At 37.1% G+C, this 13,025-nt stretch overlaps 1 protein-coding gene across 1 annotated transcript in view; it reads left to right on the forward strand.

The window, feature by feature from the left end:
- Nucleotides 1-571: 571 nt before the first annotated feature.
- The window catches only part of LOC139954609 (uncharacterized), a 68,821-nt gene continuing 56,367 nt past the window's right edge, over nt 572-13,025 (forward strand). The window contains exon 1 of the mRNA XM_071954509.1: nt 572-822. Within this exon, the coding sequence (XP_071810610.1) occupies nt 757-822 (66 nt within the window). The 5' untranslated portion in view covers nt 572-756. The remainder of the gene's footprint in view (nt 823-13,025) is intronic.

Here is a 13,025-nt window from a genome sequence, read left to right on the forward strand (position 1 = left end):
ACACCTATATATTTGATTCCCTCTAATGCCAATCCGTAGGATAATTCATATAACCATACAACATTGTCATCACTGAATATGCAATAGAGTTCCTGGTACGGGAATGTCCCACGGGTAACTGAAAGTCACCTAGTAAATATTTCATGGTCAAGTTAATAGAGCTGGTAGTATGTAAATGTATGTTATGTTCATCCACTCTTTTTTTTTTCGTGTTTGGAGTGTTTATAAGGGTTGAACTATGGGGGTCCACAAAACCGCATCACAGCTCAGCAACCCGATAAACAAGCAATCCTTCTTCGCAACCCTTGTTCACAAAAGCTGAGAAAAAAATCTTAACAGTTCACATTTCGGCAATATTACATCGAAAAAGAGAGGAAGTCTATCTTTTTCGGTAGAATCGTCGAAGTGATAAGATTTTGTCTGAATAGAGTTGAAGAGGAGTTCATACATGAATTAATACCACAAAAAATTGACTTAACGTAGGTTTTGGTTTATATTATTCCGGCGTAATACACGGCGGAAGGATATTACATGGAATTACTCATCGCTGATTGTTATCCGTACAGCACAGTCATTGAGTTCACGTACGGTATAGCACCGGTTAAAACCTATGCATACACACAGTTAAACTGCTACTGTACGTAGAAAGACGATCCACGGCTTGAAGGATATTCATAATTTCTTGTTATTCACGGAGTGTTTATATATACCAACTGGAACTTGTACCAATATTTGAGCACAAAGCAGAGGAATAATATGAGGAATCAGTTCTTTATTTTGACGGTTTTGGCCGTCGCCTTTTGGACGGGTAGAGGAGATCAGGTAAGTGCAAATGATTTTGACATGATTTGTTATGCACCTGACACATACCATTGCATACATTGGCCGGCAAGATCTACGTAACTAACGTACTATGGAGCCCAGAAAATTTTCCAACATTTGCAATGCATCAGTACTTTGTTAATATGAACATTACTTGGGAGCACACGTCTATAAATAAAGAAATTGACGAGGCAACTGTTGCCGATTGGATGCTTAAGGACCATATAGTGTAAAGAGTTACGCGATGCCTATAAAATCCCAATCAAGTGAGGGCCGCAATAGAGACTCTTTTCGTCACTACACTACAGTGCAAATACTGTAGTTGTTGACGACTTAGTACCCCCTTGTGTACCCATGTTGAAACTTGCCAACACTGTTTACTAACGTGTGTGGTCTATGTCTAACTGGTAGGCTAGGTCGTAACTTGGCTTAGGGTCTGTGCAATTGTATTCTATGGTGTACAGCTGAGTTCCTGTGTTTTGTTACTGTAGTTGATATATCATACCATCAATTGACATGTTGACAAGCATATCATTGGCCTAGGGACAAGGCCTTTGCCTTAGGAGACCACTTAGGCTAAATTTTTCCAGATAATCCGTGGACATCATGTTGCTGTTGACACCCAACCCCCTCCCCATGTTGACATCAAGGAAAGTACACTGTGATGGCATTTTAAGATATCGCAGTGGTGTGGTGCTTCTACAGGGACACTGGTCACCTTATCTTGACCTAACTAGGGCTGGACTTAGTTATGTTATCCTTACATTACAGTAGGTCCAGATTTGGCCTAGCATTACTATTTAGATTTACCATTGGCCTATTAGAAATAATCTATTAATTTAAAACAATTGTTTTACTTCTGATACTAATGTATACTAGTTTCAAGGCAGAAACAGAACCCTGCTTCTCATACTTAACACTGCCTAAGAATATTTAGCACTTCCTAAGAAATTATGACCTCTTTGTGTCTACATGTATCTGTACCTGTAAAAATTAGTAATTACTCTTCAAAGGAATATAAATAAATAAATGCATGTAATATACAGATCGCTTCAACTTAGTGTATTAAAAAAAGCAGATCATTATCTCAATTAATTGCCAGTTTGGCTTGTGTATTTTATATTCACGCAAGGCTTAAAACATCCTTCAGAAGTGGAGCACATACATGTATACATTATGCAATGGCTGCCACAAATCAAGATGTTTTTATTATTTTGATTTTGAAGAAAAATGTGTGTATTGCCCAACAGCATTTGCTGAGTCCTCTATCACCTTCATTTATTTCATATACTAATGGTCAGTATGGCAATAAGTGACTCGCCTAATGTTGAAGACATTTACTCATGAATGAATGTGGATATCAAGGTATATTAATATGAAACAGATTCTGTACAAAGATTAGTTGATTCTTGATTCTTGACGGTTTCCAAATTCCAAGGAAAGAAAGTCCTTTTTATGCCCTCCCAACTTCAGCCCAAAACAGATACAAAAGTTCACAAAACAACAGAAATACATACTAACGACATTGCACCCTAAATGATACACTGTACCATTCCTTTTACCTACAAACTATACAGTTTTTCATTAACTATACAGTGCCACAGTTAAACCATTAATTGTGCTTAAATATAAGTATGGTGAAACCCATTTCAGGCATAAACGTGAATTTGAAACATATGTAACGACTGGTTGAGTTCATATTTTATGTTGAATGATGATATGGGATAGAAACTTGTAATTCCTTGTCAAAGAAGTTAAGCAGTGTTGAACTACAGTAGTCTACTGTACCACCAGAAATTATTGTTCCAAGTTTTAATTTTTTTTTTCATCTATTGAATAACAAGCAATTTGTGCCATATTGATATAAATTCATACCAAATTCATACCAATAGTCATATTGAATGTGGCCAGCCACTGTCATGTGTGGGAAAATCTTGACAGCAAAGTATGCAGTGTAGGAAACCACGGTCTTGCCCGCACGGATTAATTTGCCGTTACCGCCGTATATCTGTCAATCAGGGAAACCATGTCCCCTGGATACAATATTATTCAAGTTGTCTGCCAAAGAGGTGACGTCATTAAACACAGACAAAATGACAAACACATGGTTGAAAATACTTCCTCTAAAATGTAATTTTGAACAATTTTTGCTGATGGTGATCTTGTTTGGGATGTCTTTTGTAGACTTGTACCTGTACAATGTTATATTACAAAGCCACAGATGTAAGTACACTATATTACTGTGGTGTATAATGTGGTGTATTGGTAAAATTTTCTTTGATCACCCTTCTCCCCCTAATACAGTATCTTACTCCGTATATCTTATCTATTTATTTTTGTAAAGGATATAACTAAACAGTAGATGCTATTTATATACGCGAAACCTCAAGAATCTGTAATTTCCGTTCCCAGCATGGATTGTTATTCTTTTTAATAATTCAGTACTATCAATTGAAGTCTACAGATAAAAAATAAATAAATAAAATGTTAAGCAAGGTTAAATGTTTAGGTCGCTAACAGGGACACCTGTATGGGGAAAAAAGGAAGATGCATCTAGACTATAAAATGTTAAGAGTCAATCAATACATCATTTGTCAAAATATTGCGCATACTTATTACTTACATATATAATACATACTTTATACCATAATTTATCATACTGATTTTTTTGGAGGAATATTTAATCACAAATACAGTGTCAGGTTACAGGAAATTACATTTTTTTCAGTGATTATGTTACACTCTTTGCAGGGCTTCAAAATTTAGCCTACAGTATTTTATTTTGAAATGGATTTTTAACTTTTATGAAATAATAAATAACTAGTATAATAAAAGAACAAACACATGGTTGAAAATACTTCCTCTAAAATGTAATTTTGAACAATTTTTGCTGATGGTGATCTTGTTTGGGATGTCTTTTGTAGACTTGTGGTCTGTAAAATGTTATATTATAAAGCCACAGAGGTAAGTATACTACATCACTTTGGTGTATGGCACTTTTAACAGTATCAGTAAAATTTACTTCGATCACCCATCTCCCCCTAAAATCGTATCTTACTCCATATATATTTATTTTTGTTAAGGATATGGACGGTATGCTATTTATACATGAAACCTCAAGAATCTGTAATTACCATTCCCAGCATGGATTGTTATTCTTTTTAATAATTCAGTACTATCAATTGAAGTCTACAGATAAAAAAAAAAAATAAATAAAATGTTAAGCAAGGTTAAATGTTTAGGTCCGCTAACAGGGACACCTGTATGGGGAAAAAAAGAAAGATGCATCTATCAAATGTTAAGAAGAGTCAATCAATACATCATTTGTCAAAATATTGCGCATACTTATTACTTACATATATAATACATACTTAATACCCTAATTTATCATACTGATTTTTTTAGGAGGAATATTTAATCACAAATACCGTGTCAGGTTACAGGAAATTACATTTTTTTTTGCAGTGATTATGTTACACTCTTTGCAGGGCTTCAAAATTTAGCCTGTAGACAGTATTTTACTTGGAAATGGATTTTTAACTTATATAACTAGTATAATAAAAAGAAAGTAAAGAAAACACTGCAAACGCAAGATGGAATTAAATGCTTAAATCAGTATCTGATATCTTATACACTGGTACTTTCTAGCATGTGGCTTAAAATTTTGAAGTTTTCACCGAGATCACTTTCAAAGAAAAAGTAAGTTGATTTGATCAGATACTAAAAACGATCAAAAGTAATGTCTGATAAGTACAGGTACCTGTACAGTATGGTCTGCGAGTTAGTGGGAAATGTTTGCTGAGACTTTGCTCAGCTGGCGACTTTCTTCCAATACTGTTTTTTCATGATTGTCATCAAAAAACTGTTCACATAATCACATCAGCTTCTGAGTTTGGTGTCCAAATTTGGTACCATACGGTACCAAAACTCTTGAACTGAGTATCACTAAAATTTGAGAATTGAGAGCATTGTAGTCAAGTGGTTAAGGGCTTAAGGCAGTAGACTTTTCATCTAAGGTTTGCAGGTTTGAGTCCAGGCCAGATCAATATGTTGTGTACTTGGGTAAAGCACTTTATCTGCATTGCTTCTCTTCACCCAGGTGTGTAAATGGGGACTTGTGAGGTAACTTGTAATTTATAGTTGTGTGGGCCGCTTTGCGGTTGTACCCTATGGTTAATTTTAACTCAACTTTGCTCGCACAGTACTTTACGTGGAAAGCAAATATTTGCATCACCATTTGGGGAAGCTGTCATATCGACTCTTTGGAGAGAGCTGTATGTAATTAGCAAGTTACAAACTTTATTACAGCCTTAGCATCTGAGTCTCTTTGAAATGTTATTTCATTAGAAGAGAGAAAATGTAAGCAAGTGATAGAAATAAAATAAAAAATCTTCCCTAAAAATGATAATCAATAAATATGCCTGGTATGACAGCATTAAAATGAAATTTCCCCGAGCTGATGAAACTGTTTACCTTCCAAGTTCAAATATGGTTAGGGTGACTGTATTTTACTCACTAGACGGAGCAAAAGGTAGAAAATGATAAAATTGTCCACCCTCTAAGTTTAGGTTAGCAACATGTTAAAAGGATAGTTACGGAAACATTGCCACTTTGACCTTACAGTGAGTGTTTAATTTAATTAATCACATAATGAATAATTAACAGAGCTCTTTGTCATTATTAGACCAGGTGTGCAAAATTGCATGTGATCAACAAAAGTGGGACAGAAATATGTTGAACAAAAAGAAACAACAACAACAACTAGCTACTGTAATATTATACAAATAAATAACACATACATGTATGTACATACGTTTATGCCTAGAGGCCTATATCACCCTTGTAACAGGTGTAGGGGGGGTGGGGTGTCGGTCCTGAGTGAGGGTCATGACAAAACGGGTGATAGTGTGATGATACTTACAGTAAGGTAAATTGGAGGGAGTAGCAACAATTGTTAATGTTTTACCTTCAAAGAAGGAGAATGAAAGAACCTTTCAGAACAACAAGGTATCTTTTGTGCATGTTATTGACACTGAAATTCTTGCCAAAGGTGTCTAGGTGATGAAAGTCATGAAATATTCAGAACGGAGTATTAAAAACCCTTAATAACTCGCTATATAATCATAAATTTCCAGACATGCGAAAGTATCTTAAAAAGTGTCGTTTATAGTTTGATCTGTGTACAGTGTTACATCGAGCAAATACACAGTCAATACAACAGTGAAAGGGTCATCAGCTGGAAACCAAATGTGAACGTAGCTACATATCGGACACATCATCAATATCAGTAATTCCTCCCTTCCTTCCTCTATCGTTTTACTGTCCTCTCTCTCTCCATGGTGTACCTCATCATCGTCGTAGTCGGTACAATCTCAGACCTGGCTGGAGAGTCGTTCCTTTCACCGTTAGTTAGAGGCAGCCTCTAACTGTTCATTTAATTGAAAGTGCCTGTCAGGGTTGCCATGTACCAAATTATCCCACCAGTATTATTTCCCAATCCTTCAATCGTTGGGAATTTCAAATCCAGCCTCCATGAGTAACTGTCTTTCAGTCTCCACACGTAGCTGTGTGTTGTACCTGAGGGGGATGACTCAGTTACTACTGTTGACAGAGGAGTGTGTACAGTTCAGTATGTAACTCACCACATGATGTGTGTGTGTAGTACTAGTATGATGCTGTGGCATACTGTATGAGCTGTATGTGTGTGGTGTGTATAGGCAAACAGGCATCAAAACCTCCCGTGACTGGGAAAAATGTAAGGCTTTGTTCATCTGATCCAAGCCCAAAATGAATGGTAAATCTGATATGAAAACTTGAATTTGACCTCTGGAGTGAATGGTACACAATGCATTGAATGAAACTACAGGGTTTTTTTTTTGGCCAAAAGGGAGCTAAGTTTTTGCTTAGATCTGCACACCACCATATTGATAGTTAAAAATAGTACAGTATAGTGTTTTGTGCAAACTTTATATCTGATCTGCCCTTTTGAATGCTAAGAACTTGAGTGTGTGGCCATGATAAAAGATTCACTTATCAGTAAGAAAGAACATTGTGAAACTGGTTTCAGTTACACTGTCAGGTGGACCGTGTAATGTGTAGGAATATGAGTTTTGATAAATTTCTTTGATAAAGTAAGTAATCTTTTTTTTTCATGATTTGTAAGTAACAATGTAGGTGAAAATTTGACCTGGCGACAAGAATCTGAATGCATTCTGAATGGAACCTCATTGTTGTATCTGATTGGGTTAAAACTTAACTACATGGGAGGGGGGGGGGGAAAGAGGGGATAGCCAGACTGTATCTATAGTGCATAATATCTTTCAGTAGGCCTGCACTCCGCTGGTTTGTGGAGATGATCTCTATTGTTTGGGATAGATTCAGCCTTGTTGCAGCCTTGGATTTTGCAGAGTTGACTTAATGCCCTCCCTCCCACCCTCTACTGAGTCGCCAGTCCACCTCCGCACTTTGCTGAACCTGCCACTTTCTGAATTTGTACTGATTTCTGAAAAAAAAACATCAAGTATCCACATTTACCCCCCCCCCCCCTCCCCCTTTTTTTATAAATATTTGAACTTCAAGTTAATGGCAGTTTTAATTTCATTTTGAGTACAAGTTTTACAGCACTGTCAGTGTTTCAGATTTCATGCGTCTGTGATGATCTATTATGTTTTCAAGTAGCTTTTCCGTTCAGAGTACATAACAGGAAGGACAGAGTGTAAACTGTGCCAAGTATTAAAGCAAAGTGCTGACAGCAGTGTCTCTACTGACGTGTCTTATATCATAATCATAATCATAATCATAATCAGCAGTTATTTTTACGACGCTTAAGCGACCACAAATGTGGGAGAAACCCGCCAGGGCTTATGGATTACAACTTACACGTCGGGTGGCTTCCAATTCAACAATTTAACTCAAATTTGGAATCTTTTCAATTTAGAAAGTCATTTCAGATGGGAAAACCGTAGATTGCTCTTGGATGAAAAACCCACCTTACTATGACCCGGCCAGGAATCGAACCCCAAACCTCCCGATTGCTAAGCCTCATTGCTTCAAATGCCACCGCCTTTATACACTCGGCCACAGCACCAGTAATATGATGTATACGACACAGAATGTTATGCCAACTCCTTACAAGATGTGCCATGGGTTGTACTAAAGTGTGTTCTCACAAAAAGAAAAACATGAATAACAAAGGGGGGAAGAGAGACAGAGGAGGTGGGGGGCAGGGAGGGGGAGGGGGACTAGTGAATATTTGCTGCTGCCTCCTGGCCTGGTACATCTGCTATGATAGTCCTATTATCCTTGAAGACCTGGTTGCCTGGTTTGTTTTGAACTTTATTAATATGCTTTACAGGTACCAATATTGCTTTTTTAGATTTTTCCTATATAGTGACAGTGCAGTATCTGACCATGTGACCAGCAACATATATGTTGATATACATTTTTCTCAAGTGTTTAGTCTATGGTAGAAGTATCTGCATACATGCAAACATAATAAAAAAAAAATGAAAAATGCCATAGTTGCTTTAAATCAAGCTGTGCAATGTTTCAGTATTAAACATCGTCTAGTGTTTGTTTTGAAATGAGGTTATGATTGGGGTTATCAACTCAAGTGTTACATGTATTGTTTCCATGTAAAGATTCTTCAAGTGGTTCATTGTTTTGGATGTCCTGTTAATAGTTAATGTTGCTGATATTACCCTGCAGTGACCTGCAAACTAAAAATTTATGTCAGTTTAAAGTGTGTGTGTCAGACTTGGTGTGAGTATGCTAGCAATAATATGAGTGCAGGTAGATTTAACCTTGGTATGAGAATGGGTAACAGGTACAAGGGGCTAAGAATAATCTGAAGTACCCCATCTTACATTAATATCTATATACTAGATTCCCACTGGTAGACCCTGGGTATTGTATAGTACATGACTGTGTTTATGAGTAAAGTCATGTTCACGAGTAGTTGTGTTTCACAGTACAGGCTGATTAAAGTCATGTTCACGAGCACAGTCATGTTCAGGAGTACAGCCATGCGCTCGAGTACAGTCATGCGCTCGAGTACAGTCATGTTCAGTATTCATGTTCATGAGTACAGTCATATTCAGTATTCATGTTTATGAGTACAGTCATGTACAGTATTCATGTTCATGAGTACAGTCATATTCAGGATTCATGTTCATGAGTACAGTCATATTCATGAGTACAGTCATGTTCATGAGTACAGTCATACTCATGAGTACAGTCGTATTCAGTATTTATGTTCATGAGTACTGTCATGTTCAGTATTCATGTTCATGAGTACAGTCATGTTCAGTATTCACTTTCATGAGTACAGTCATGTTCAATATTCATGTTCATGAGTACAGTCATGTTCATGAGTACAGTCATACTCATGAGTACAGTCATATTCAGTATTCATGTTCATGAGTACAGTCATGTTCAGTATTCATGTTCATGAGTACAGTCATGTTCAGTATTCATGTTCATGAGTATAGTCATATTCAGCATTCATGTTCATGAGTACAGTCATGTTCAGTATTCATGTTCATGAGCACAGTCATGTTCAGTATTCATGTTCATGAGTACAGTCATGTTCATGTGTACAGTCATGTTCAGTATTCATGTTCATGAGTACAGTCATATTCAGCATTCATGTTCATGAGTACAGTCATGTTCAGTATTCATGTTCATGAGCACAGTCATGTTCAGTATTCATGTTCATGAGTACAGTCATGTTCAGTATTCATGTTCATGAGTACAGTCATGTTCAGTATTCATGTTCATGAGTACAGTCATGTTGAGTATTCATGTTCATGAGTACAGTCATATTCAGTATTCATGTTCATGAGTACAGTCATGTTCAGTATTCATGTTCATGAGTACAGTCATGTTCAGTATTCATGTTCATGAGTACAGTCATGTTCAGTATTCATGTTCATGAGCACATTCATGTTGAGTATTCATGTTCATGAGTACAGTCATGTTCAGTATTCATGTTCATGAGTACAGTCATGTTCAGTATTCATGTTCATGAGTACAGTCATGTTCAGTATTCATGTTCATGAGTACAGTCATGTTCAGTATTCATGTTCATGAGTACAGTCATGTTCAGTATTCATGTTCATGAGTACAGTCATGTTCATGAGTACAGTCATACTCATGAGTACAGTCATATTCAGTATTCATGTTCATGAGTACAGGACATGTTCAGTATTCATGTACATGAGTACAGTCATGTTCACGAGTACAGTCATGTTCACGAGTACAGTATCATGCCAAAATGACCAATTTGATGCCAACTTATTGTACAAGTAGATGGGAAGAGACATGGTGACTTGTTAATACCCAATCCTGGGAGTTGTATGGTTTCAGGAATCCAGCAAATAAAAAGGTCTTGCAAACAGTATTGTACCTGACTATTTCTAGATCAAATTTGGTATGGTGAGGATGGCACTGAACACAAAGAAAGAAAGAGAGAAAAAAACAGCCGTTTTTCAGTGACTCTACTTCTCACCATAATCAAACGAGACAGATAGGAAAATAGCCTGAGGGGACATTTTGATGGACACAATTATCGCTGCAAAATGCTCCAAAAGTTGTTTTAATCATTTTTGCTGAAGGGTTTTAGCATAGTTTCACTGGGATGTCTCTGTCAAGCTAATAGTTGACATGTTCCACTCATTTTTATGGGCACCCCACATGGAACATTAGTTTGATTTTTTTCTTTGACCAAGATTTATTTCAACTGTCACTCAAGCTTTCGTCTGCTCTTCCAGTTCATGGATGTTATTCTGTTAGGTATAAATGTAGCCATCTTTCTACCCTTATTAATCCAGCCCTATCACTCCTCAAATATCTGTCCATTTTTCTATTTGTCATTTCGTCTAATACGATGGCAAAGTTCAGGAAATCTTCAAATGATTATATCTCTCGTCCTCAGACTTGTGCTTTTAGGATGGAAGTTTTGGCAAAATAAATTTTCCATCCAGTTGCAAAATCCTCCGATAAATAACCCCGTATTTCAGAGTGCTCGCTTCCTGTGCTTTGATATTTGCACACTGTGTACCAAGTGCTCACTGTGTCAGTGGCGTTTAACACTGACCGACATATATTCCTTTTGAACAGTGTTTTCAGTGTGTTAATCCTTCCTGTATGATGATGGATCTGTGAGTAGGAGGTTTATCATGGCTTGGAAGTAAATAAACAGATAGTTGCATATTATCCAGAGTTATGTGGAATCTTTTTGAGGTCTTGCCAGGAAACAGAGCTTAGTAACTCTCAACAGCCCTTTGTTGCAGGGGAGAAGAGAAAGTGTGGTCTTCCAAGCATGAAATTGAGAGATAATAAGCTTGGCCTGCTTGCGTGTATGCATGTGTGTGTGTATGCATTGTGTGGTAAGGTAAGATAATACCTTACTGGCCCTTTAGGAAAATCACTGCATTGGTATTGCAAGAATTTACTCTGCACAGCTGTTCTCATCACACATGTGCTTGAAATACCAGAGTGGAGTCAAACAAATTAGGATTTTATGCTTTGAGCTAGTCAGGTTGTTCATAATTTAAATTCTATCACTTTTGTGTACATATTGTTATATTCATTACTCAACATATTTATAACAAATCGAAGGGGCGGGGGTGGGGAGGGGGAAGGAGGAGACATTCTGTAAGTTATGAAAAACAAAAACAATGGTACTTTTATTACTGTTTTATAGGATCAAAGGTCACCATTCCTTTATCCAATCTACCAAAGAGTGAGTAAAAGATCGCTTAAAACCTAAATAGTTTACATGCTATGTCAGCACTCTGCTCTTAAAGGATTTATCCTTTCAGATTAATCCTACAGAAGATGTTGAGGAGTGTAGAATGGTTTAATAAATTTCACAGTGAACCTACATGTCTCCACATAATTGTTGCATTTCCCTCATCACTGGACATTCAAAGAGTTTAACCATAATTGTATCTAAGTTACCACAGGTCTGTGAGTGGTCTTGCCTGAGTGAATTGCATTTTTGGTATAGTTATACCCTGGACAGTTGCTTGGAGAAATAGTAAACAGAAAGCTCACTTACCTTGGCCACATCCTCAGAGGAAGTGGTAGTGCATTGACACTCCAAATAATAGAGGGGAAGGTAGAAGGAAAGAGGAAGGCTGGACGTCAAAAGAAGCAGTGGTATGACAACATCAAGGAATGGACAGGATTGAGCCTAGCGCAAGCTAAGCGTCTAGCTCAGAACAGAACTACCTGGAAGGAGGAGATAAGGAGATGCGTCAAACTGATAGACAATCGTCAGTATTCACGGCGGCCGAAGAAGAAGAAGGATACCCTGGACAAGTCACATTCAACTTTAAAAAATCCTTGATTGGTTAGAATCAATTGATGTTCTGCTGTTTCAATAAGTACATATCTGCCAATAAAATTCCTGGATTATTATTCAACAATTTGTTTAAATCTCAAAATCAGAACTATAAATTTCTGTCTCCGATTTGTGCATAATTATACCAACATATAGTAAAAATCTATTAATACACTCAGAAATGACCGTTCCTAATTAAATGTTGCTGTATATATAATGTACAGTATAATGTTTATGAATTGTCTACATTAAAAGAATTCACATGATCCCTCCCTGTCTTCAAGGATAAATTTTCTTTCATCCAGTATTACAACCTTTTGCCGTTGAAATTCCTTTTTTTCCCCCTTTATTGGTATGATAATTCTTCTTGATTACATTAGTGGCTCTTAACCCGCCGCTCGAGGTGAGCCATCTCACTAGCCAACCTCTCATGGACTGAGTTCCTCTCATGGATTGAAATCACACTAGTTATATAGATATTGTCATCCTCTCACAGCTAGGTAAAACCTCCTCGTGTTCACTTCAATTAGAGAAATCAGATTTCACACCCTTGCTGTAACTCAGATTTTCGTATTGATGACAATTTTTCGCAGGTCTGTAGAACTGGAGACTTGGTTTGATATGATTTCGTCTCTGACTCTCGTATTCGTTCGAGTCTCACGTGTTCGTTTGAGTCTCAACGGTCTGTTCCAGTCTCTCCGGTCCGGTCCGTTCCAGTTTCTCCGGTTCTTTCTATTTTCACCGGTTCAGTCTATTCTCTCCGGTTCAGTCTATTCTCTCTGGTTCAGTCTCCGGTTTGTTCTAGTCTCTCCGGTCCGTTCCAGTCTCTCTGGTTCAGTACAGTCTCTGCGGTTCA

The sequence above is a fragment of the Apostichopus japonicus genome, chromosome 17 (genome assembly GCF_037975245.1).
Source record: "Apostichopus japonicus isolate 1M-3 chromosome 17, ASM3797524v1, whole genome shotgun sequence".
Taxonomy (NCBI): domain Eukaryota; kingdom Metazoa; phylum Echinodermata; class Holothuroidea; order Aspidochirotida; family Stichopodidae; genus Apostichopus; species Apostichopus japonicus.